This window comes from Oncorhynchus gorbuscha, unplaced genomic scaffold (genome assembly GCF_021184085.1).
Source record: "Oncorhynchus gorbuscha isolate QuinsamMale2020 ecotype Even-year unplaced genomic scaffold, OgorEven_v1.0 Un_scaffold_5863, whole genome shotgun sequence".
In the NCBI taxonomy this organism is placed as follows: Eukaryota; Metazoa; Chordata; class Actinopteri; order Salmoniformes; family Salmonidae; genus Oncorhynchus; species Oncorhynchus gorbuscha.
In genome coordinates, this window is record NW_025749579.1 from 1 (window position 1) to 21,957 (window position 21,957).

The following is a 21,957-nucleotide window of genomic DNA, read 5'->3' on the forward strand; positions in this document are numbered from 1 at the left end:
AGGAGTAAAATAAAGAACAGAGGTGCAGCAGCAAATGATGAGTGAAAGTGTGCTGTGTGTGTGTGTGTGTGTGTGTGTGTGTGTGTGTGTGTGTGTGTGTGTGTGTGTGTGTGTGTGTGTGTGTGTGTGTGTGTGTGTGTGTGTGTGTGTGTGTGTGTGTGTGTGTGTGTGTGTGTGTGTGTGTGTGTGTGTGTGTGTGTGTGTGTGTGTGTGTGTGTGTGTGCCTATGTAGTGTAGGCTATGTGTGTGGGTTTTGTGTGTGAGTGTCAGTGTGCACGGTAAACAAACAACCCATCTGTCTACAGTCTAGACCTGTCACCTGGCCCAGAAAATAATTGCACTGCTGTAGGTTACTCATACATAATCACAGTCTCTGAAGAGGTCTAGGGCTATATTAGAAGATACAGTAATACATCTCGTGTGAGTTTCACAATGCAGTGAAGTGCATGCATGATCTTCTGCCACCTACCACTACATCAATCCCTTGTATTATTATTACTTACTTACTATGACCATGCACGTTGCAATTTGAGAAGGTTTTGCTTTCCAAGCAAGCAAGACACACCTTCCAATGAAACGGCTTCTTTACACCATACATGTGTGTTACATTTGTTTCCTCCTTCAATGTCAGCTGAGGGCGACAGAGGGAGGTGTGTTTCTCCGAGTCCCAAGCGAAGAATTCACTCACTCAGTCCACGATATCTTGCATATTAGAAACGTCGGCGTAGGCTACAAGGCGGTCGTCATAGATTCCACCGTGGTTCTTGTATGAGTGTGGAGAGAGATTGGACTTCTCCCGCAGATTGTGACATCCACCGGTTGTGGGTTGTTTGCCTCGCGCTAAAACACACCGATGGAGCTTTTCAAGATAGATCGAGGTTTGTTCTCTGTCATGATCTCCTGAAGAAAGATAACGGAACGACTCTTAGAAAGGAGGAAGCCACTTTATATTCATCTATTGATCTATTATCCCCGGTGCTTTTTGGTTCCCTGTCAAAGTTGTAAAGGATCAGCTGGAATGGAAATAATTCGCGTATGTCTCCTGCCACGTCTGGACCGTTGTAAAAAGTCTCAAGAAAGAATGAAGTAACCGCTATGGAGCCGGACAATGCCCCGTACTCCAAACTCAAAACAGCTGGAGTCGGGGGGTGAGTACACGTTATCCAAACAAATAGCTCTCCCTTTCATCTCTTATGTAGAATGATAATGATTTAACTTACTTGTGAGCATCTGTTCATCTCCAGTAGGACATTGCGTTTCCATACATTCCAGAAGAAACCCATGATTATTTTCTTGAGAGCAAACAAGAATAGATATAAAGAGGGAATCATGTCGGTGTCAATGAATGAATTATCCATGTTTCGTGATCCCAATGTGTAGACTAATATTTTGCCTTGCCATTTTCATGTTGCATTTTTCAGCTATGACACAATAGTCTTATCTATGAGAGGATCCCCAGGGAATAGGGACCTGGCCTATTTTGGGGGAGTTGTGTGTCTGTGCAGAGGACTTGCAGAAACATTGTCAGAGGAAACTTGGAAGAGCCTGTGAAAAGTGCTGGATTCCAGTAGAGCTGGAATCCAAATTATACCCAAATTACTATTAATAATTAGGGTATTATTAGATAGTTATTAATGATAGCAATAACACATTTAGGATTTCAGTAAAATACAAGTTCCAATTAAAAACATTTAGTTGAAAAAAATGTAGCATTTCCCTTTTATAAACTCTGGTGAATTTAAAAGTTGCACTCTCTGCTGCTTTTGCAGCTGTGCACTGCTGCAGTGCCAGATGAATGCTGTGGGAGTGATTGTTGGGATTGGGGTTAGATTTAGAGAGAGGAGGGGGGATCCTATTATTCTCTCCCCTCCTTTTCCACTCTTCTTCTTTCCTACATCGCACAGTTCTCATTGGCTAGTTCGATAAGTGGGTGGGGAATATACTATTCATTAAAAAAAGTTGCATCAAATATTACATTCAATCTAGTTGTGTTCACAACTCAACTAGCCTAACGTAATAAACACCTGAGCGGCTTGTTTATCTTTCTGGTCTCGATGAGAGAGAAAAAAGCTACAGGGGGAGGTTCTCTTCTCCGCTGGCCATCCAGTAAATGTGGAGGGAGAGTTAAGATGGACTGTCGGCTTGTTCATTTCCCAAAGCGGAAGTCGCGTCACAGGCTCTCTTTCGATTTCCCATGAAAACCAGATGCATCTAGTTGTAGCCGACCTGCTGAAATTGCGCTAATTTAAAAACAATTCAGTGCCTTATGGGATTCCACTTCACTCTGAAGCCGGCAGCGTTGCTGGCTCTGCCAGAGTGGTTATTGGAGGGTCTAATGACCCCTTACACCCTCAGTAATTTTCACTCCCTCAGTTTTGGGACACTTATGCATATGGCGAAGGCGCGCACGAACGTGCAAATGGAGGGGCAAGGGGAAGGGGAAGGGGGTTGTTTGGGATTCAGCCAGTGTCTCCCTCCCTCCTTGGCTGCCTAGCTGGAGTTTTCAGGCCTGCAGGTCATTGCGAGGCCTTATTCTGTAAGAGGAAACCCCACAGAAGTCAATGGGTTTAACAGATTGTGGACAAGCTGCTGTGCTGTAACCACATACTTACTTTAAGGCTCTCATCCAGCTAAAATACTCATTGCTGGTGCCTTGTAAATGTTTATTTTATTTTATTTCATCTTTATTTAACCAGGTAGGCAGTTGAGAACAATTCCTCATTTACAACTGCGACCTGGCCAAGGTAAAGCAAAAGCAGTGCGATACAAACAACACTGGAGTGATAGATGTGCAGAAGATGAATGTGCAAGTAGAGATACAGGGGTGCAAAGGAGCAAAGAAATCAAATAAATAACAATATGGGGATGAGGTAGTTGGATGGGCTATTTACATATGGGTTATGTACAGGTGCAGTGATCTGTAAGCTGCTCTGACAGCTGATGCTTAAAGTTAGTGAGGGAGATATGAGTCTCCAGCTTCAGTGATTTTTGAAATCCATTCCAGTCATTGGCAGCAGAGAACTGGGAGGAAAGGCGGCCAAAGGAGGAATAGCCTTTGGGGGTGACCAGTGAAATATACCTGCTGGAGCGTGTGCTATGGGTGGGTGCTGCTATGGTGACCAGTGAGCTGAGATAAAGCGGGGCTTTACCTAGCAAAGACTTATAGATGACCTGGAGCCAGTGGGTTTGGCAATGAATATGAAGCGAGGGCCAGCCAACGAGAGCGTTACAGGCATAACATTTTTACACTTTATATGTGTAAAAACACTTATCCAAGCCGACATCCAGGCTGAAAACTACTCATAGATAATCCCAGTACATCGTTGAGACTCATTCTTTGGTCTCATCTACTTTAAATATCTTCAGTTTACAGTAGTCATGGTAACTACTACAAAACACTCACAGGATAACATAAGCCCGTTTATGTACGTGAAGTCACCATCTGACCTGTAAGTGCTGACTGATGGTTTACTGCATTGGTTTCCTGTGTTGAGTTCCTTAGTGTTGATGTTTCCAGATGTTTATCTCCCCCTGCTCTTGTAAATGAAGGCCTTTTTCTATTTTTCCCCTCTCATTGCCTCCTTGATTTCTAAGAACCATTGGTGGGGTTAATGCAAGTATTTGGAGGGCCTACTCAGAGGCAGTCTGAGGGGGAGCAGTAGCTACCTAGCCCTCCTAAGGGCCAGATCATCTGGTGCATCAGTGACTAGAACATCTAGATGGGATTTAGGTGAAAGCAGTACTGATGCTGCTGCCTCAATGGGTTACTGTGCATAAGATCTGACCACTCAGGAGTAATAACGTTATAAATAGTTTAATACTATTTACTATTTAATACTAAAAAACATGATATGAGTGTAGAAATAACCTTATACAACCCCAGTTGTGTGTGTGTGTGTGTGTGTGTGTGTGTGTGTGTGTGTGTGTGTGTGTGTGTGTGTGTGTGTGTGTGTGTGTGTGTGTGTGTGTGTGTGTGTGTGTGTGTGTGTGTGTGTGTGTGTGTGTGTGTGTGTGTGTGTGTGTGTGCAGGTGTGTGTGTGTGCAGGTGTGTGTGTGTGTATGACCATGTTCTTTCTCTACCCCACAGGAGAGCTCTGATACTCTGGACTATTCTCTATAGTACCTGTTTTGTGGGACTAACACAAGCACACCCTGAAGGTGAGGTTTCATTATCTCATTCTGGAGTAAGAATTCATGTATATACAAATGTGTATATCTCTTATTGGATATCAATGTAGACCAAATGGGTCTAGACACACACACTTTACACACACACCCACACACACACATTTCACACACACACACACACACACACACACACACACACACACACACACACACACACACACACACACACACACACACACACACACACACACACACACACACACACACACACACACACACACACACACACACACTTGGAGAGAGTCAAGTTGAGGTCCACAGCCTAAAGTGTATGATTTAATATACAGGGGTGAAAGGTGGATTGTAAATTAGATCGTATCTTCTGATGTGGAAGTGGAGATGTGATGGAGATAAATCTCTGTTCTATTTCAATGGTGGGAGATGAAGCTTCTACTGGGATTATCTGGAATCTTCTGATATCCCTCAGAATGTGGGATTCTCTCAAATAATACTGCGCACCCCCCTCCACTATCTCTGATGAGACGGCTGCATTTATAGTCTGTGGAGATCTGGATGTACTTTAACCTGTAATAGGGTTTTCACTGTGCCACTTCCTCTAGCAAACCCACTATTATGTTATTACAATTCATCACGTATCTACTTAGTGCACTTACTGCATTTTCAGAATGAAAACCAGATCATTTTAAACTACAGTATCATGGGACATTCTGCTGATGAAGGACATTTTTGTTTTTGTCTTCAAGTTCAGCTTCAGTTCTTTCCATGTGCAGGGGGTCTGTCATGCCCTCCCTGTCTACCACTTGCCTGAACATATCAGCCTCATAAATGGCACCCTATTCCCTATATAGTGCACAACTTTTGACCAGAGCCTTATGGGTACTTGTCAAAAGTCATGCTCTAAATAAGGAACCGGGTGTGATTTGGGACGCAAGCATAATATACAGCCTGCAAACCCACCTCCTTCCCTTATAACATGACTGATGTCCCAATAGCCTTTGAGAATCCTAGCTGCAGAGAGAGTGTCTGCACTGTTCTTCCTCTCTGTGTAATTCTTCCTCTCTATAGTAGCACTGTATATCATTCAACTCTCTCAGTGTTTAGTTGACTGTTGTCCACATTTGTTTTACATCAGTTCTGAAGGAATCTGCTCTTGGACAATATGTGGGTCACAAAGACACGGTTAACCATTTCAGCCACAATACTTCAACTTGGGGTTTGTTCGGATAATTGTATTATGTAGAATGGATAATCATGTTATCGATGTTCATCGTATTTCTATCTACAATGTTCCACAATGTTTGCCTGTTGAACTTGGTCCTTAACAGGGCTCCAAAAGGGTTATTCTGTACCCATAGGATATCCCTTTTGGTTCCAGATAGAACGCTTTTGAGTTTCATGTAGAACCCTCTGTGGAAATGGTTTTACATGGAACTGAAAAGGGTTCTACATGGAACCAAAAATAGTTATTCAAATGGTTATCCTATGAGGACAGCCGGAGAACCCTTTTAGGTTCTAGATGGCACCTTTTTCTGAGTGTAGCCTAGCTGGTGCAGGGAGCTGGTTCATGATGCTGATTCAGCCTTTGTGGGCCTCAATCAGTATGGTGTGAACACTGTCCCTGGTGGTACCCAGATGGCTTACTACAGTACCATACTTCAGCTACATTACTCCACATAGACATAGAGTTTGACATAGAGAAGAAGGATGATGATTTGTATAAAGAAATACACAAGTTACTGCAGGCAAGCAATAGACTGGACTGGACTGTATCAGGTTGATCTCCTATCAGCTATTTAAAAGCAAGTGTAACATTGTAACAATGTTGTAACAATGTTGTAACAAGTGTTGAAGGTTTTGCTACAACAACTCATCTGATTTATTTGATTTTCCTTCTAGACCATTTGATCTCCTGTAAGTAAAGCTGCTTTCTTACCAGCATGACTTTCTTACCAGTTTCGCAAATGTGTAGAATGTAGAGCACTTCCTGTAGAGCACTTCCTTTAGAGCACTTCCTTTAGAGCACTTCCTGTAGAGCACTTCCTGTAGAGCACTTCCTGTAGAGCACTTCCTTTAGAGCACTTCCTGTAGAGCACTTCCTTTAGAGTACTTCCTGTAGAGCACTTCCTTTAGAGCACTTCATGTAGAGCACTTCCTGTAGAGCACTTCCTTTAGAGCACTTCCTGTAGAGAACTTCCTTTAGAGCACTTCCTGTAGAGCACTTCCTATAGAGCTCTTACTGTCCTGGTTTGGGGGTCAGGGTCTGACATAAGTACTCATTTGAAATTTGAGCATCTTAAAACATTTATGCAGTCACGAACACTAAGCACAAAGCACTATAAATTTAACCGGCATATGGTTACAACAATTATCTATAATCTCTATTCCTTCCCATGAGATTGTAATTAAAACCTGGAACATCCAGGCTACTGTAAAGTTTCCACAATACAATAACTGCTTAATCCTGGCCTCCTGTCTCAGTCAGTTCCAGTCATTTTTACACCGTACTCAGCAGAACACATTGTTCATTTCCAGACAAAGGAAAGGGAGGTTTTCTGTCTGCTTTGTAGATCTGCAGATATCCTTCATTGTTAAAAACCACCATCACTGTCTTCTCTCCAGGGAGCCGTTGAACTTCTGTTTCAAGAGGTTTTTCTAACCAAGACTGACATAATAGCTACATAATCTGTGGGCCATTGGTGGAGTTGAACGTTGATGCACAGCCCCAGTGGTGATCGTTGGCTATCCCTTTATGAGCGGTTTTTGCCACAGGATTTCCACATTTTAGTCAGGGAGCTGCCAGTTTGGACTCAGAACAGGTTCAGATATGGCTCGGGCTTGCAGTGTTTAATTTATTTGGTTACATAATTGTTTTATTTTTATTCACTTCTAATGAAGAAATCAAATCAGTTAATTTGATTTTGCATAGTGTTTTTAACCTTAGCCTCTACTCACCTCTACTCATTCCACTGCCATGTTAAAAGGTGAAAAGGGCCAACAAAGAGTGTTCTCAGGGCAGATCTTCCGGTTTTGACTAGCAGAAGTGACTTTTCGTAGCAGGTCAAGAGAACTAACGCAGCAGGTTAGGATAATTAATGTGGCAGGTTAGGAAATGTGTTAGGGTTAGCTAAAATGCTAAAATTGTCCCAGAAGCAACTCAAGCGTATCTCAGGCTGTTCTCAGGCCTTCCCTGAGAACAGCGTTGGTTTCCACTAATGCGATGCTGAAATGTCTGTGATCAACTCTTGTGACCCCTGGTCTTTTAGTTGTTGTAGGTCACATTCAAAGAATTGTCACAAAGCCTGAAATCACATTGTAAATATATCCCACATGTATGCATAAACAGTTGTTGCTGGTAAGACCTTGGATGAACTGATCTTGATACTTGAGTACGAGGAACACTGTCTTTGAGACTTCAGTCTGAATCAGAAATCTATTCCCCCCACCTATTTTAGTGAATGAGTGATGTCTGGCATCAGAAAATACAATGAATCGCAATGAATCGCAGTTTCACTGTCTCATCTCGATGTCATGATTGATGGAACATATTGCCAACGTTTGACTACTGAATTAAACCAAACACATTATGTAAATTCGGTAACTCAGAAGAGACTCTTTGTCTGAGAGAAATCCTGGAAAGATGGCTGAACGCCTGGAACATGTCCTAGTTTATAACAAGATCTCCTCTGTGCAGTTGACCTCACTATATCTGTAGGGAGACAGAAAAAGGCAAACATCAACATAAATACGATGTCACTTTGCTGTCACATCACACCTCCAAATACAACCTGTAATCTGACATCATCTGGAAGCTGTCTATAAACAGCCTGATGATGTGTTTGAAACACTTGATTTTTCACCAGTTGAGTTTCCATTTTCTGAAAATGTCTTTCACATTTCTAAATGAGCTATGGTCATGTGATCTGCCTAATGGTGTGTTTCTTCTGCTCTCTGTAGATGTGGACGTTCTACAACAGCTGGGGCTTACAGGGACGAGGACCGGAGGAGGTGTATCGTCCACAGGGGCCCGCTTCGCACCCCCAGGGGGTCATCCCCTTTAAGTCTGGGGTCATCCTCACCCAACGGGCCCCGGTCCAGGCCCCACTGTCGTCCGTCCTACCCCCTGCCTCCTACCCCACCACCAACCTGTCTCTGATCCTCAGCCTGTGCTCCCACCCGCGTCAACAGCGCCTTCCTCTTCACCGTCCTGTCCAAAAGGAGGAGACTGCAGCTGGGGTCCAGTTCATCCTGGGGAAGGTGCTGGTCTACGTGGGCCAGAGGGACTTGGTCAGTTTCGATTATGACGTTCACAACGGCCAGTGGCATAACCTGGCCCTGGACATCCGAGGCCAGAGGGTCTCATTATATACTTCTTGTGGGAAGACTAGTGTACATGCAGATCTGCATTCTAAAAAGAGGAGGCCCTGGATCCCGAGGGTTCTTTCCTCTTGGGTAAGATGGCCCAGAACTCAGTGCAGTTTGAGGGCGCCATTTGCCAGTTTGATATTTACCCCTCTGCCAAGGCAGCTCATAACTATTGTAAGTACATTAAGAAACAGTGCAGGGAGGCTGACAACTACAGGCCTGTAAATCTCCCATCCCTGCTACCTCTGATCCCCTCAGACCTAAACCTTACTGTCGCCCTCCTCACCCCTCTAATGCCGACTGAAATACCCAGGAAGGCCCCCAGCCCTAATCTGGCCTTGACTGAGGAAAGAACCAGGACTAAGCTTGTTGTCCCAACTAACCGCCCCACAGTGGCGCCGACCCTCTCTGTGCGTAAGAGTTTTGTGACACCAAAGCCTGGAACTATGTCCCTGTCTCGTCCTGTGGCTGTCGCCCCGACAACGGCCAGGCAGGGACTAAAGCGCCCCCTTAGTGGTCACAACCCAAACTGTTACTGTACCCTCAGGACCATCGAAACACAAACATCCCCAATGCCAAAGTCCCGTGGCGACAGTTTAGCTAAAAAAGAGCACAGCAGTGGAACCAGGTGTTAAAACCCAGAAACCGACTGAGAGCAGTTTGACTGCTGCACCACTTCTTTCCACCACCACAAAGCCACCAAAGAAGAAGCCAGACCACCAAACCACGGCAGCATCCAAACAAGGCTCTTCTTCTTCTGCTTCTTCTTCAAACACCTCTGTCCTCTACGTACAGAGGAAGCAGCTGACCGCTCTGGCTGCACAGAAACCTGAGCCCAGAGTGACCAATGTGGAGGCTGTCAAAGACACCTTGTTTATCCCTGTCACTCCGCCTGCCACAGATGGCTTCCAAACCTGGGACTTGGAACCGACCCAGTTCTCATTGCTGGCTGGGCCGGGACCACCTGGACTAAAGGGAGAACCAGGACCCGCGGTAAGAACATGTTTTTTAAATAGAGGTGTGTGTGCGCAGCGGTCTAAGGCACTGTATCTCATTGCAAGAGGCGTCACTACAGTCCCTGGTTTGAATTCAAGCTGTATCACATCCGGCCGTGGTTGGGAGTCCCATAGAGCGGCGAACAATTGTCCCAGCGTTGTCCGGGTTTGGTCGTGGTAGGCCATCATTGTAGATAAGAATTTGTTCTTAACTGACTTGCCTAGTTAAATTAGGGTTAAAACTAAATATATATATATTTTAAAACATGCCTGGCATGCGTGGCAGCAGCAGCATGATGCCTTTGAACACCTGATAGCCATATTTCACACTGAGCTCTGTTCTTTACTGTTCTAATCCCTCCTCCACCCATGGTGTTAAACAAGCAGGGAGCCTGATGCTAAGTCACTCTGTTGATGAAGGGGTGGTTGGGTGTTGGGGGTAGGTTCATCCAATTTATAAGCCCCTGACACGAAGCCCTTCCCTGGGTTACAGACATCGAAGGGCCCCCCCCCCAGCCCTGGCTGTGTGTCCTATAAAGCCAGAAAGGCACTGACTGAGAAAAGTGGCTTTTATTGGGAATTACAAGGCTTAGAAGTGTCACTTTTACTTGTAAACTGCCCTTCCGTTTTTCATTTTACATATTGCAGAGGCTCCATCTTTCACTTTCACTTTTTTGATTCTATGTTGTGTTTTAGTAGGAGCTCACTAAAACGTTACCTCCTCTATAGCCTGCTCGCTAGTGCCCCCCTCCCCCCAAGTATGAAAGGCTGGCGAGCCTGTGCTAGCTAACGGTGCTTGCTTGCTAATGTGAGATTTCCTTTTTAGCGGGATAGGTAGAAATATCCAGGCCCACAGAAGGGCCATGCCCGCCAGGGGTCTGTGTGTCTGAGCTGAGGGCCTGACGCCGGGGCGAGAGATTCCTCCCAGGAGGAAAAATATAGACCTTTAGAGCAGGATCAGAGGTCATGGTGGATAAAATGCCTCGGAACATTTAACCATTTTATGAAGTGGGGCCTAATTAGAGGGACAGGAATGCTTGACCCGATAATCAGAATTCAATTTACGGCGATATGGATTTGTTGAGTGTGTGATTTGTTAGATGAAGATTTTCTGTACATTTTGTTGAGTTAGTTCAAACCTGTGGTGTCATTTTAAAATGTGTGCTTCAATGTTTTTGGGTTGAAGTGAAGACTTCTTGTCTTGTGAAAGCGATGTAAATGATACGTGGACAAACTCACATTGTAATGAGAAATGTTATGAAGTCAGATGTTTGAAAAACTTTGAAAACTATAACAAGCATGACTGTACAGCTCCTAACAGACCATTGGTTGTTCATAGCATATAGGTCATTTGTTCTTATTGTAACATTGGAATGTTATGGTGCCCATGTTAACAAAAACATATAGTAGGATCTATGGTTTTGTTAACATGATAGTGGAAATGCACCACAAGACTACTTTACACAGCTAGAGAAACACGTCTTCATCGAACAAGCCTACTGTAAGTACACATTGAGGAGACCAGTTCTCAGAGTGGGTATGCTTTGGTGTGGTCCACAATTGAAATGACACTGACAGCTTGAAGATAGAGACCAGTGTGGGCTATGCCAGGACATGTGTAACCTGACAGATGCCAAGTTTGCCCTGCAGTGGAGTTCAACAGTGTTTGAAGATTCCAATAGTCAGACCGGCTGCCACAAAACCCTCAAAACAAAGCTTGCCAATAGTTCTATCTAAATTCCAGTCAATTTGTAGAATTGCGCTGCTACAAAGAACATCTAGTATCCTAATTCTACTGACAGGAATAGAAACAAATTGTAGTTGTGGAATTATTGGTTCTTAATGAGTGACTTATTCTAGCTGCTGCAAACCTTGGATGATAGAACGGTGTTACATAGCAGTGGAACTTGAAAGGCATTCTAACACATTATCATGCCAGGCAGGAGACAAACTATGGCTGTCTCCCAATCCCTATTCTCTACAGAGTGCACTAATTTGGGCCATTTGGGAAGCAGACTAGGGCTATATCCTGGTAATGTCATGGGATTCAGACTAGGCCTATATCCTGGTAACGTCATGGGATGCAGACTAGGTCTGTATCCTGGTAACGTCAGCCTTGACCAAGCATGAGGCAAATCCAGCCCAGCATCAATTGTAGGCTAGCTCTCCAATAAACATGTATCTCCCACCTTTAAGCGGCTATGACGTACATAGCCGTGTGGATTCCCTCACTGCAGAAGTACGAGCGGAAAGAATTGCCAACGCTGCTCTGTTCGGTCAGGTATGACCTAACGCTGGGGCTCTCTGGGCTTCAGTTAACAATGGAAAATGTGGGTAACCATCATCTGTACCCCAGACCAGTGACTTGCCTCACAGCAAGACCTGCATAATGTCCTCAATATAACAAACAAAGGCTATTATATTAAAACTATTAACTATGTCATACTTTTACTACAAAGTATGTTCTGAAATTTCTGACAAAAAAAGATCTGAGATCAGTATTTGATTTAACTTTGGACAGAGTCAAGGGCAGACATTGACTTAGCAGCAAAAGCAATTATTATTATCAATTACATCAACATACAACATTGTGAGAAGAGTGACACCACCAAACACATGAAAACACCTGAAATAGTCCGTGACACGGGACACATGGCCAAGGCCAAGAGTGTCAAAAAAGACCAATAACTCCCACTTCATGAGATCTTTAAAAACAAGTACAGCCTCAAGCCCTGAGATCCTACCTGGGCACAACATTGAGTAGGATCTATGGTTTTGTTAACATATAGTAGGATCTATGGTTTTGTTAACATATAGTAGGATCTATGGTTTTGTTAAAAAAAAACATGCATCTCCCCAGTCCAGTGAGACCTGTTCCGGTTCCACGTACCAGGCCTCCAGTATGTCTCCCCAGCCTGGTAAGCCCTGTGGCAGCTCCACGCACCAGGCTTCCAGTACGTCTCCTCAGTCCGGTGAGACCTGTTCCAGCTCCACGTTCGAAGCCTCCAGTGATGATCCTTGGCCCAAAGCCACCAGTGATGATCCATTGCACGAAGCCTCCAGTGATAATCCATGGCACGGAGCCTCCAGTGATGATCCATGGCACGAAGACTCCAGAGATGATCCATGGCACGAAGCCTCCAGTGACGATCCATGGCACGGAGCCTCCAGTGATGATCCATGGCACGGAGCCTCCAGTGATGATCCATGGCACGGTGCCTCCAGTGATGATCCATGGCACGAAGCCTCCAGTGATGATCCATGGCACGGAGCCTCCAGTGATGATCCATGGCACGGAGCCTCCAGTGATGATCCACGGCACGGAGCCTCCAGTGATGATCCACGGCACGAAGCCTCCAGTGATGATCCATGGCACGGAGCCTCCAGTGATGATCCATGGCACGGAGCCTCCGGTGATGATCCATGGCACGAAGCCTCCAGTGATGATCCATGGCACGAAGCCTACAGTGATGATCCATGGCACGAAGCCTCCAGTGATGATCCATGGCACGGAGCCTCCAGTGATGATCCATGGCACGGAGCCTCCAGTGATGATCCACGGCACGGAGCCTCCAGTGATGATCCACGGCACGAAGCCTCCAGTGATGATCCATGGCCCAAAGCCACCAGTGATGATCCATTGCACGAAGCCTCCAGTGATAATCCATGGCAAGGAGCCTCCAGTGATGATCCATGGCACGAAGACTCCAGAGATGATCCATGGCACGAAGCCTCAGTGACGATCCATGGCACGGAGCCTCCAGTGATGATCCATGGCACGGAGCCTCCAGTGATGATCCATGGCACGGTGCCTCCAGTGATGATCCATGGCACGAAGCCTCCAGTGATGATCCACGGCACGGAGCCTCCAGTGATGATCCATGGCACGAAGCCTCCAGTGATGATCCATGGCACGGAGCCTCCAGTGATGATCCATGGCACGGAGCCTCCGGTGATGATCCATGGCACGAAGCCTCCAGTGATGATCCATGGCACGAAGCCTACAGTGATGATCCATGACACGAAGCCTCCAGTGATGATCCATGGCACGAAGCCTCCAGTGATGATCCATGGCACGAAGCCTCCAGTGATGATCCATGGCACGAAGCCTCCAGCGTCGATCCGTGGTCCGGAGCCTCCAGCGACGGTCTCCTATCCGGGAGCCTCCGGCGACGGTCTCAGTCCGGGGCCTGCGGCGAGGGTCCCCAGTCCGGGGTCGGCGATGAGGGTCCCTGCACCAGAGGTGCCTTCAAAGTGGGGGGATCCAGAGGTGGAGCGGGGTCTGCGTCCCGCACCAGAGCCGCCACCAAGATAGATGCCACCCGGACCCTCCCCTATAGTGTCAGGTTTGCGGCCGGAGTCGACACCTTTTGTGGGGTGGGTACTGTCACGCCCTGACCGTAGAGATCCTTTTATTCTCTATGTTTGTTTGGTCAGGTTGTGACTTGGGTGGAAATGTCTAGGCTTTCTGGTTCTTTGTTTTTGGCCGGGTATGATTCTCAATCTGGGACAGCTGTCAATTGTTGTCTCTGATTGGGAATCATACTAGGCAGCCTTTTTTTCCTTTTCTCATTTGTGGGTTATTGTCTTTGTTTGTGGCAGGTATAGCCTTACAGAGCTTCACGTTCATTTTGTTGTTTTTTGTTTTGTTGGCGACATTTAAAATACAAAAAATGGACGCTTACCACGCTGCACCTTGATCCGGTCATTTCCTTAACGCCGATCGTGACAGTTTGGTCTTCGCCAAAAGGTATGTGGGAGACTTCCAAAACATATGTAAGAAGGTACTCTGGTCAGATGAGACTTTTTGGCCATCAAGGGAAATGCTATTTCTGGCGCAAACCCAACACCTTCCATTACCCCGAGAACACCATCCTCACAGTGAAGCATGGTGGTGGCAACATTATGCTGTAGGGATGTTTTTATCAGCAGGAACTGGGAAACTAGTCAGAATTGAAGGAATGATGGATAGAGCTATATACAGGGAAATTCTTGAGGGAAACCTGTTTCAGTCTTCCAGAGATTTGAGACTGGGACGGAGGTTCACCTTCTGTCAGGACAATGACCCTAATGATACTGCTAAAGCAACACTTGGATGGTTTAAGGGGAAACATTTAAATGTCTTGGAATGGCCTAGTCAAAGCCCAAACCTCAATCCAATTGAGAATCTGTGGTATGACTTAAAGATTGCTGTACACCAGCGGAACCCATCCAACTTGAAGGAGCTGGAGGTAGTTTTTCCTTGAACAATAGGGAAAATTCCCAGTGGCTAGATGTGCCAAGCTTATAGAGACATGCCCTAAGAGACTTGAAGCTGTAATTGCTGCAAAAGGTGGCTCTACAAAGTATTGACTTTTGGGGTTGGAATAGTTATTCACGCTCAAGTTTTCATTTTTTTGTCTAATTTCTTGTTTGTTTCACAATAAAAAATATTTTGCATCTTCCAAGTGGTAGGCATGTTGTTTAATAAATCACATGATTACACCCCCCCAAAAAAATCTAGTTTAATTCCAGGCAACAAAATAGGAAAAATGCCAAGGGGGGTGAATACTTTCGCAAGCCACAGTATGTTAACAAACCGGTGATCCTACTTTATGTTAAAAAAACATAGTTCCTACTGTATGTTAACGAACTGTAGTTCCTACTGTATGTTAACGAACTGTAGTTCCTACTGTATGTTAACGAACTGTAGTTAATATAATAATAATATTCCTACTGTATGTTAACGAACCGTAGTTCCTACTGTATGTTAACAAAACCGTATTTCCCACTGCATGTTAACAAACCGTAGTTCCTACTGTATGTTAATGAACTGTAGTTCCTACTGTATGTTAACAAAACCGTATTTCCCACTGCATGTTAACAAACCGTAGTTCCTACTGTATGTTAATGAACCGTAGTTCCTACTGTATGTTAACAAAACCGTATTTCCCACTGCATGTTAACAAACCGTAGTTCCTACTGTATGTTAACAAACTGTAGTTCCTACTGTATGTTAATGAACTGTAGTTCCTACTGTATGTTAACAAACTGTAGTTCCTACTGTATGTTAACGAACTGTAGTTCCTACTGCATGTTAACAAACCGTAGTTCCTACTGTATGTTAACGAACTGTAGTTCCTACTGTATGTTAACAAACTGTAGTTCCTACTGTATGTTAATGAACTGTAGTTCCTACTGTATGTTAACAAACTGTAGTTCCTACTGTATGTTAACGAACTGTAGTTCCTACTGTATGTTAACGAACTGTAGTTCCTACTGTATGTTAAGACTGTAGTTCCTACTGTATGTTAACGAACTGTAGTTCCTACTGTATGTTAACGAACTGTAGTTCCTACTGTATGTTAACGAACTGTAGTTCCTACTGTATGTTAACAAACTGTAGTTCCTACTGTATGTTAACAAACCGTAGTTCCTACTGTATGTTTACAAAACCATAGATCAAACTATATGTTAACAAAACGTAGTTCCTACTGTATGTTCCTACGTAGTTCTCAAGATGTTTTTCATTTCCTCTTTCCTGTCTTGTCGTTGTGTTTTATGAGCCTGGTGGAAAAGTAGAAATGAGATCAAAACCTAACATTTCCAAACATAACTAAGGGTCTGCTCTCTGCTTGGGTTTGCAGACTCTGACCCCTCATTAGCAATGACCTTTGATAGCTGAGCTAATCCATGTGTGTAATTGGTTTAAAGCTAGCTGATGCCCGTAATTAACAAGAGTGGCTGTGTTTGGAACCGACCAATGCAGGCCCGGTCCACAGTCCAGGCCGCCCTGCCAGCACAATGACTCACACTTCCACATCCAAGCACTGGAGTGGTTTTGGAATTGGAATAATATTGGTTTCAGTGGGAGTGAGCCGTAGCTGGCTTAACAATACGCTCTCAACCACACTGCCAACATCAAAACCCAAGACCTAATAAAGAAGGTTTGCGAGCACTGATCCAAGTTGAAACTAACCTGTGTTGAATGTAACAGGCTATGCTTGCAGAATGCTTGCAGAATGGCAGGAAAGCCTTGTTTCGATATGCAGCTCCTGAAACTGAGTATAACTGTGCTGGGTGGATTGATAGGTGTCTTACTGCCAGTGTAATGAGGGCAGTTAGCTCAGCTAGTGATGACATGCCACTATGAGGATTGTATGTTTCCATTTCCAACTCTCCAACTCTTCCATGGAACTGTATCTCATTCAAGTTCTGTTCTCACACGTGGCTTCATTAAATCAATTCAATCCACTTCCTGTACACAGTCTGTTATTGCTCTTACTCCTCCCTGCTTTATTGACATCTTTTCCCCTTCTAGGGACTTCAAGGACCTCCTGGGAAGCCAGGGACGCCCGGGAAGAGGGGCCTCAGGTGAGTTTCTCCTGGTTGTGTTCCTGTTCCTCTCGGACGACACTAAAACAGTGATTCTTAACCAGGGGCCCTTTGTCTGGTCCATTGTACTGTCTATATTCCAAAACCAGGAGGCCCTTTGTCTGGTCCATTGTACTGTCTATATTCCAAAACCAGGAGGCCCTTTGTCTGGTCCATTGTACTGTCTATATTCCAAAACCAGGAGGCCCTTTGTCTGGTCCATTGTACTGTCTATATTCCAAAACCAGGAGGCCCTTTGTCTGGTCCATTGTACTGTCTATATTCCAAAACCAGGAGGCCCTTTGTCTGGTCCATTGTACTGTCTATATTCCAAAACCAATACATTAAAAGGGAGACTTGGGATTTTGGCAACGTTTTGTCTTTGTAGTATTATGAAGGAAGAGAGGTAGTTTCACGAGCCAATGCCAACTAGCATTAGCGCAATGACTGAAGTCTATGGTATATTCTATAGCGCAACGACCGGAAGTCTATGGTATCTTCCTATAGCGCAAGCTGACTGGAAGTCATGGTATCTTCTATATAGCGTGATAACTGGAAGTCTATGGTATCTTCTATATCGCGATGACTGGAGTCTATGGTATCTTCTATAGCGTGATGACTGGAAGTCTATGGTATCTTCTATAGCGCAATGACTGGAAGTCTATGGTATCTTCTATAACGCGATGACTGGAAGTCTATGGTATCTTCTATATCGCGATGACTGGAAGTCTATGGTATCTTCTATAGCGTGATGACTGGAAGTCTATGGTATCTTCTATAGCGCAATGACTGGAAGTCTATGGTATCTTCTATAACGCAATGACTGGAAGTCTATGGTATCTTCTATAGCGCAATGACTGGAAATCTATGGTATCTTCTATAGCGCAATGACTGGAAGTCTATGGTATCTTCTATAACGCAATGACTGGAAGTCTATGGTATCTTCTATAGCGCAATGACTGGAAGTCTATGGTATCTTCTATAGCGCGATGACTGGAAGTCTATGGTATCTTCTATAGCGTGATGACTGGAAGTCTATGGTATTTTCTATAGCGCAATGACTGGAAGTCTATGGTATCTTCTATAGCGCAATGACTGGAAGTCTATGGTATCTTCTATAGCGTGATGACTGGAAGTCTATGGTATCTTCTATAGCGCAATGACTCGAAGTCTATGGTATCTTCTATAGCGCAATGACTGGAAGTCTATGGTATCTTCTATAACGCAATGACTGGAAGTCTATGGTATCTTCTATAGCGCAATGACTGGAAGTCTATGGTATCTTCTATAGCGCGATGACTGGAAGTCTATGGTATTCCAGTCTATGGTACCAGTCTATGATATATGATACTATAGACTTCCAGCTAACGCTAGTAAGCAACTGCTCTAGCTCTAGTTAGCAACTTCCTTCAAACTGCACGCAGAGACATACAAATGGTATCCACGAGTTCATCGGACTCTAGTGATGTAGATAAAGCGCCTCATTGCCAAAATCCCATAGTATCCCTTTAAGAAAACACCATTAGTAGTGTCTTAATACAGAGGGGTTTATAGAGAATTATGATAAAGCTCTCAACAACATCTCTGGATTATGGAGCACTATTCACCCTAAGTTCAGTTTCCTTTGGCTCTGATCACACTGGGTTTGTCTGCCGCCAAGGTACGCCTCTAAAGCTGGAAAGCAAACAATTGTAAGACCATGATAGTCAGTGGAGCCGAAGGCAAATTAGTGAGTGAAACCTACATTATTTAAGGGAAACACACAAGGTCTTCATTGTTTGGGGTATATACAGGAGCAATTCAGGTGTTAAAGAATGAATACGTGTAAAACTTAGAAACAACTCTGGATTAGTTAGATTAAGTAGCATTTGGGCTATTGGGTATTTATATACCACTGGTGCTTGTGGAATAGGCACCGGCTGGAATGCGGTTTTAACCAATCAGCATTCAGGATTAGACCCACCTGTTGTATAATTTCACTTGGCCTCTATGTTAGGCTACTTCTATTTGCATGAATGCTTCCAGTGTATTCGTGCTCTAAATGAAATCGTTCACCATTGCCATGCTTCTACACTTGCGGCTCCCTACTCAGTCAGTGTTTCTTGCCTTAGTAAAATGAGCAGCGCTTTACATGAGCTAGAATATGCTCATGTTGTGAGCAAAACAAAGACATGTTATGTTTCTCTGAATATTTATGTCGTTGTGGTTGTGTTTAAACTCCCTGTGACCTCTCTTAGGGCCATGGTTTGGTCTGTAGAGCAGCTGGAACAACCTTTGAACATAGGACCAATCTAATCCATGTCATATTCAAATGGATGTTTATTAGACTCAGTAGGAAGCAGGCCTGAATCCCACCACGAGATATCTAAGGATTTATCAATGGATCAGGAGTGGCTCTTTGAGATTAGAGCATCAGAAGATATTGTTTCTTTCCCACGATGATAATGGAATCCTCTCTTCCATTTTTCAACTTTTCATGGATTTTCAGCAGTACTGTTTTACAGGAACAGATATGTTTCTAATGAATGTCACGATAATACATATAGTATGTGTGAGTGAAGGAAGTCAGCAAGAAACAGTCAAATAGTCAGTTTACTGTCTGTTCAGCAATCCTGTGCAGACTGACTTCTCTAGGTAGTGTGAGTGACTGTACGTGTATTTGCGTAGGTATGTGCGCATGTGTTTGTGTCTGCCTGCATACGTGTGTGTGTATCAGCTACCAGCCGTAGTCTATGAGGCTGTGCTACTTTCTGGAGGCTGGAGTCTGGGGGCTGGAGGCTGGAGGCCGGGGGCTGGTCTGGGTCCTCAGAGGGGTAGGCTGTGGGAACCCAATCTCTTTAACTGAAGAAAGAGAGCTTTGTCCCCGTCTTATTAAAGGCATTTAGGAGCCAGACTGGAGCTCACCACCAGCTCCCGCCAGTACACTACCTTCAAGCCGTTCATTCATGATCAAGAGCCTGAGACCCGGATTGCCAGACAAGTCACTCCAATTCACTGTGGACTGAATGATTCCTGAGTGACTTGGTGGTGCAGTATCTTGTCCTGTATTGGGTTGATCTTAACGCCTCGATCACACCGACAGCGGCATTGCGTTTCGCTACACCAGAAGTACATTCATTTCCAATGAAACGCTGCGTTTGCCTTGCAGCACTGCGTTGCAGAGGCAGTTGCAGTACGTTCTGTGTGGTGCAGATGTTGGATTTATCCAACGTATGCTTCAAATTGTATGCATAGACGGCTTGACAGAAATGGTAGCAGAAGGGGAATTTAGAACTTTTGATGCTGCACACAATTTTACACTATAATGCTGTAGGTGTTATCTAGGCGTCAATAGGAGACTAAGTGTAAATGGAACTTAAGTGAAAGTTAGAATTTGCCCTCAAGACTGTTTGATGTCTGTCTGTCTGCCTGCCTGCCTGCCTGCCTGCCTGCCTGCCTGCCTGCCTGCCTGCCTGCCTGCCTGCCTGCCTGGATATGGTTAGCTCTGCTCTCTGGGTCGTGGCTCAGCAAACATCAACACATGGGGGAACATTTTGATTATTCTAATATTGACAAAGACATGAGAAATGGTTTAAACAGTGCAATGACATTATACGAAACACAGGTTATTTTCTGTGACCTTCATAAACCTTTACAAATTACCTTGGTGGCTCTGGAGGGTGAATACTGATTTAATGAAACCTGTTTTCAGGGGACTGACGTGATAGGGAAACCTAACCTTTAGAGCATTTGAACTAATTTGACCTGTCACCTTTGACACAGATATGTGAGGTGTAATCGTGAGTCGTCTAGATGTATAGCCATCCCCCATTCGTAATTACAGCTCAGCTACTGCAGTAAAGGGTTGGTGACGGTCGGTGCTGTGTGAACATGAGCCACCTCACTAACGCTAACAGCCCGTTTCTCTTGACAGAGAGGTGTCATGTCTGACTGTGGGCAGCCTGTCTCAACTCAACTCTTCCTTCACCTTTTCCTCTTCAGACACCTGAGAGCCTCACACCAGCGTTCCTCAGCTCAGTCGTCAAGCCTGCGGGCGGCTAGCCGGCTAGCACTCAAAGAAAGCCGTGCCTGCCTGAGGAAGATATCACCCAGCCCTGCAGGGAGGCATGGTGCCTGGTGCCTGAGCCGCCATCAAAGGAGCCTTTGTGTTGTGGGGAACTGACCCTCAGCACAGTGTAGGCAGCAGGGAAGGTGTGAAGGTGCTGTAGTGTGCAGTTCAGTAGATAGCAGTGCAGTATACTCTTAGAAAAAAGGGTTCCAAAATCATTTTTTGGCTGTGACCATAGGAGAAACATTTTAGGTTGCAGGTAGAATTATTTTGGGTTCCATGTAGAACCCTCTGTGGAAAGGGTAGTGGCACTGATGAGGAAATCAAGATTAATGTTCTTGGTTGGGTATTGTTTATCTGACCTGGGTTCAAATACGGTATATATGTATTTGAGTATCTGGTATTTAAAATACTTTTTGTCAGTTGAAGTATTTTTGAATGCACAGCCCAAAACAAGTATTTTTTTGTTGACTATTTGAATGCTTATTTGTAAAAAACAAACAAATAGTCTGACAAATTGTATTTCAAATACTCAAATATACGGACTCAAATACAGTCCCATGAATTTATCCCAGGTGTTTGAAAATAGTATTTGAAATAAGTATTTGAAAATACTGTCAAATACTTTCCAAGTCTATTTCCAAATACACTATATATACAAATGTGGACACCCCACATTTTGTGGATTCGGCTATTTCAACCACACCCGTTGCTGACAGGTGTATACAATCGAGCACACAGCCATGTAATCTCCATACACAAACATTAGCAGTAGAATGGCCTTACTGGCCTCAGTGACTTTCAACGTGGCACCGTGACAGGATGACACCTTTCCAACAAGTCAGTTCATCAAATGTCTGCCCTGCTAGAGCTGCCCCGGTCAACTGTAAGTGCTGTTATTGTGAAGTGGAAACTTACCAGCTGGAGCGGTGTAAAGCTCGCCGCCAAACGCGTTCTCCGGTGTGATGAATCATGACTCACCATCTGGCAGTCAGATGGACGAATCTGGGTTTGGCGGATGCCAGGAGAACGCTTCTTGCCGAATGCATA

General features: G+C 44.6%; 1 protein-coding gene and 1 long non-coding RNA gene across 2 annotated transcripts; both read left to right on the forward strand.

Moving 5' to 3' along the window:
• The first annotated feature begins 641 nt into the window (after positions 1–641).
• Positions 642–8,187, forward strand: LOC124029239. Its single transcript, XR_006837745.1, has 3 exons — positions 642–1,148; positions 4,088–4,158; positions 8,104–8,187. It is a non-coding gene; the product is annotated as an uncharacterized LOC124029239 (long non-coding RNA).
• A 416-nt stretch (positions 8,188–8,603) lies between these two features.
• On the forward strand, positions 8,604–21,021 carry LOC124029240 (collagen alpha-1(XXVII) chain B-like). The gene is made up of 4 exons (XM_046341017.1): positions 8,604–8,732; positions 9,112–9,504; positions 16,807–16,859; positions 20,841–21,021. Exons 1-4 carry the CDS (start codon positions 8,604–8,606, stop codon positions 21,019–21,021), a joined length of 756 nt encoding a protein of 251 aa, XP_046196973.1.
• Positions 21,022–21,957: the final 936 nt, after the last annotated feature.

Coding starts and splice junctions, on each gene's coding strand:
- LOC124029240 (XM_046341017.1), top strand. CDS start 8,604: ATGGCCCAGAACTCAGTGCAGTTTGAGGGCGCCATTTGCCAGTTTGAT. Junction 8,733..9,111: donor AGGCTGACAACTACAGGCCT/GTAAATCTCCCA, acceptor GCGACAGTTTAG/CTAAAAAAGAGCACAGCAGT. Junction 16,860..20,840: donor CCCGGGAAGAGGGGCCTCAG/GTGAGTTTCTCC, acceptor TTTCCTCTTCAG/ACACCTGAGAGCCTCACACC.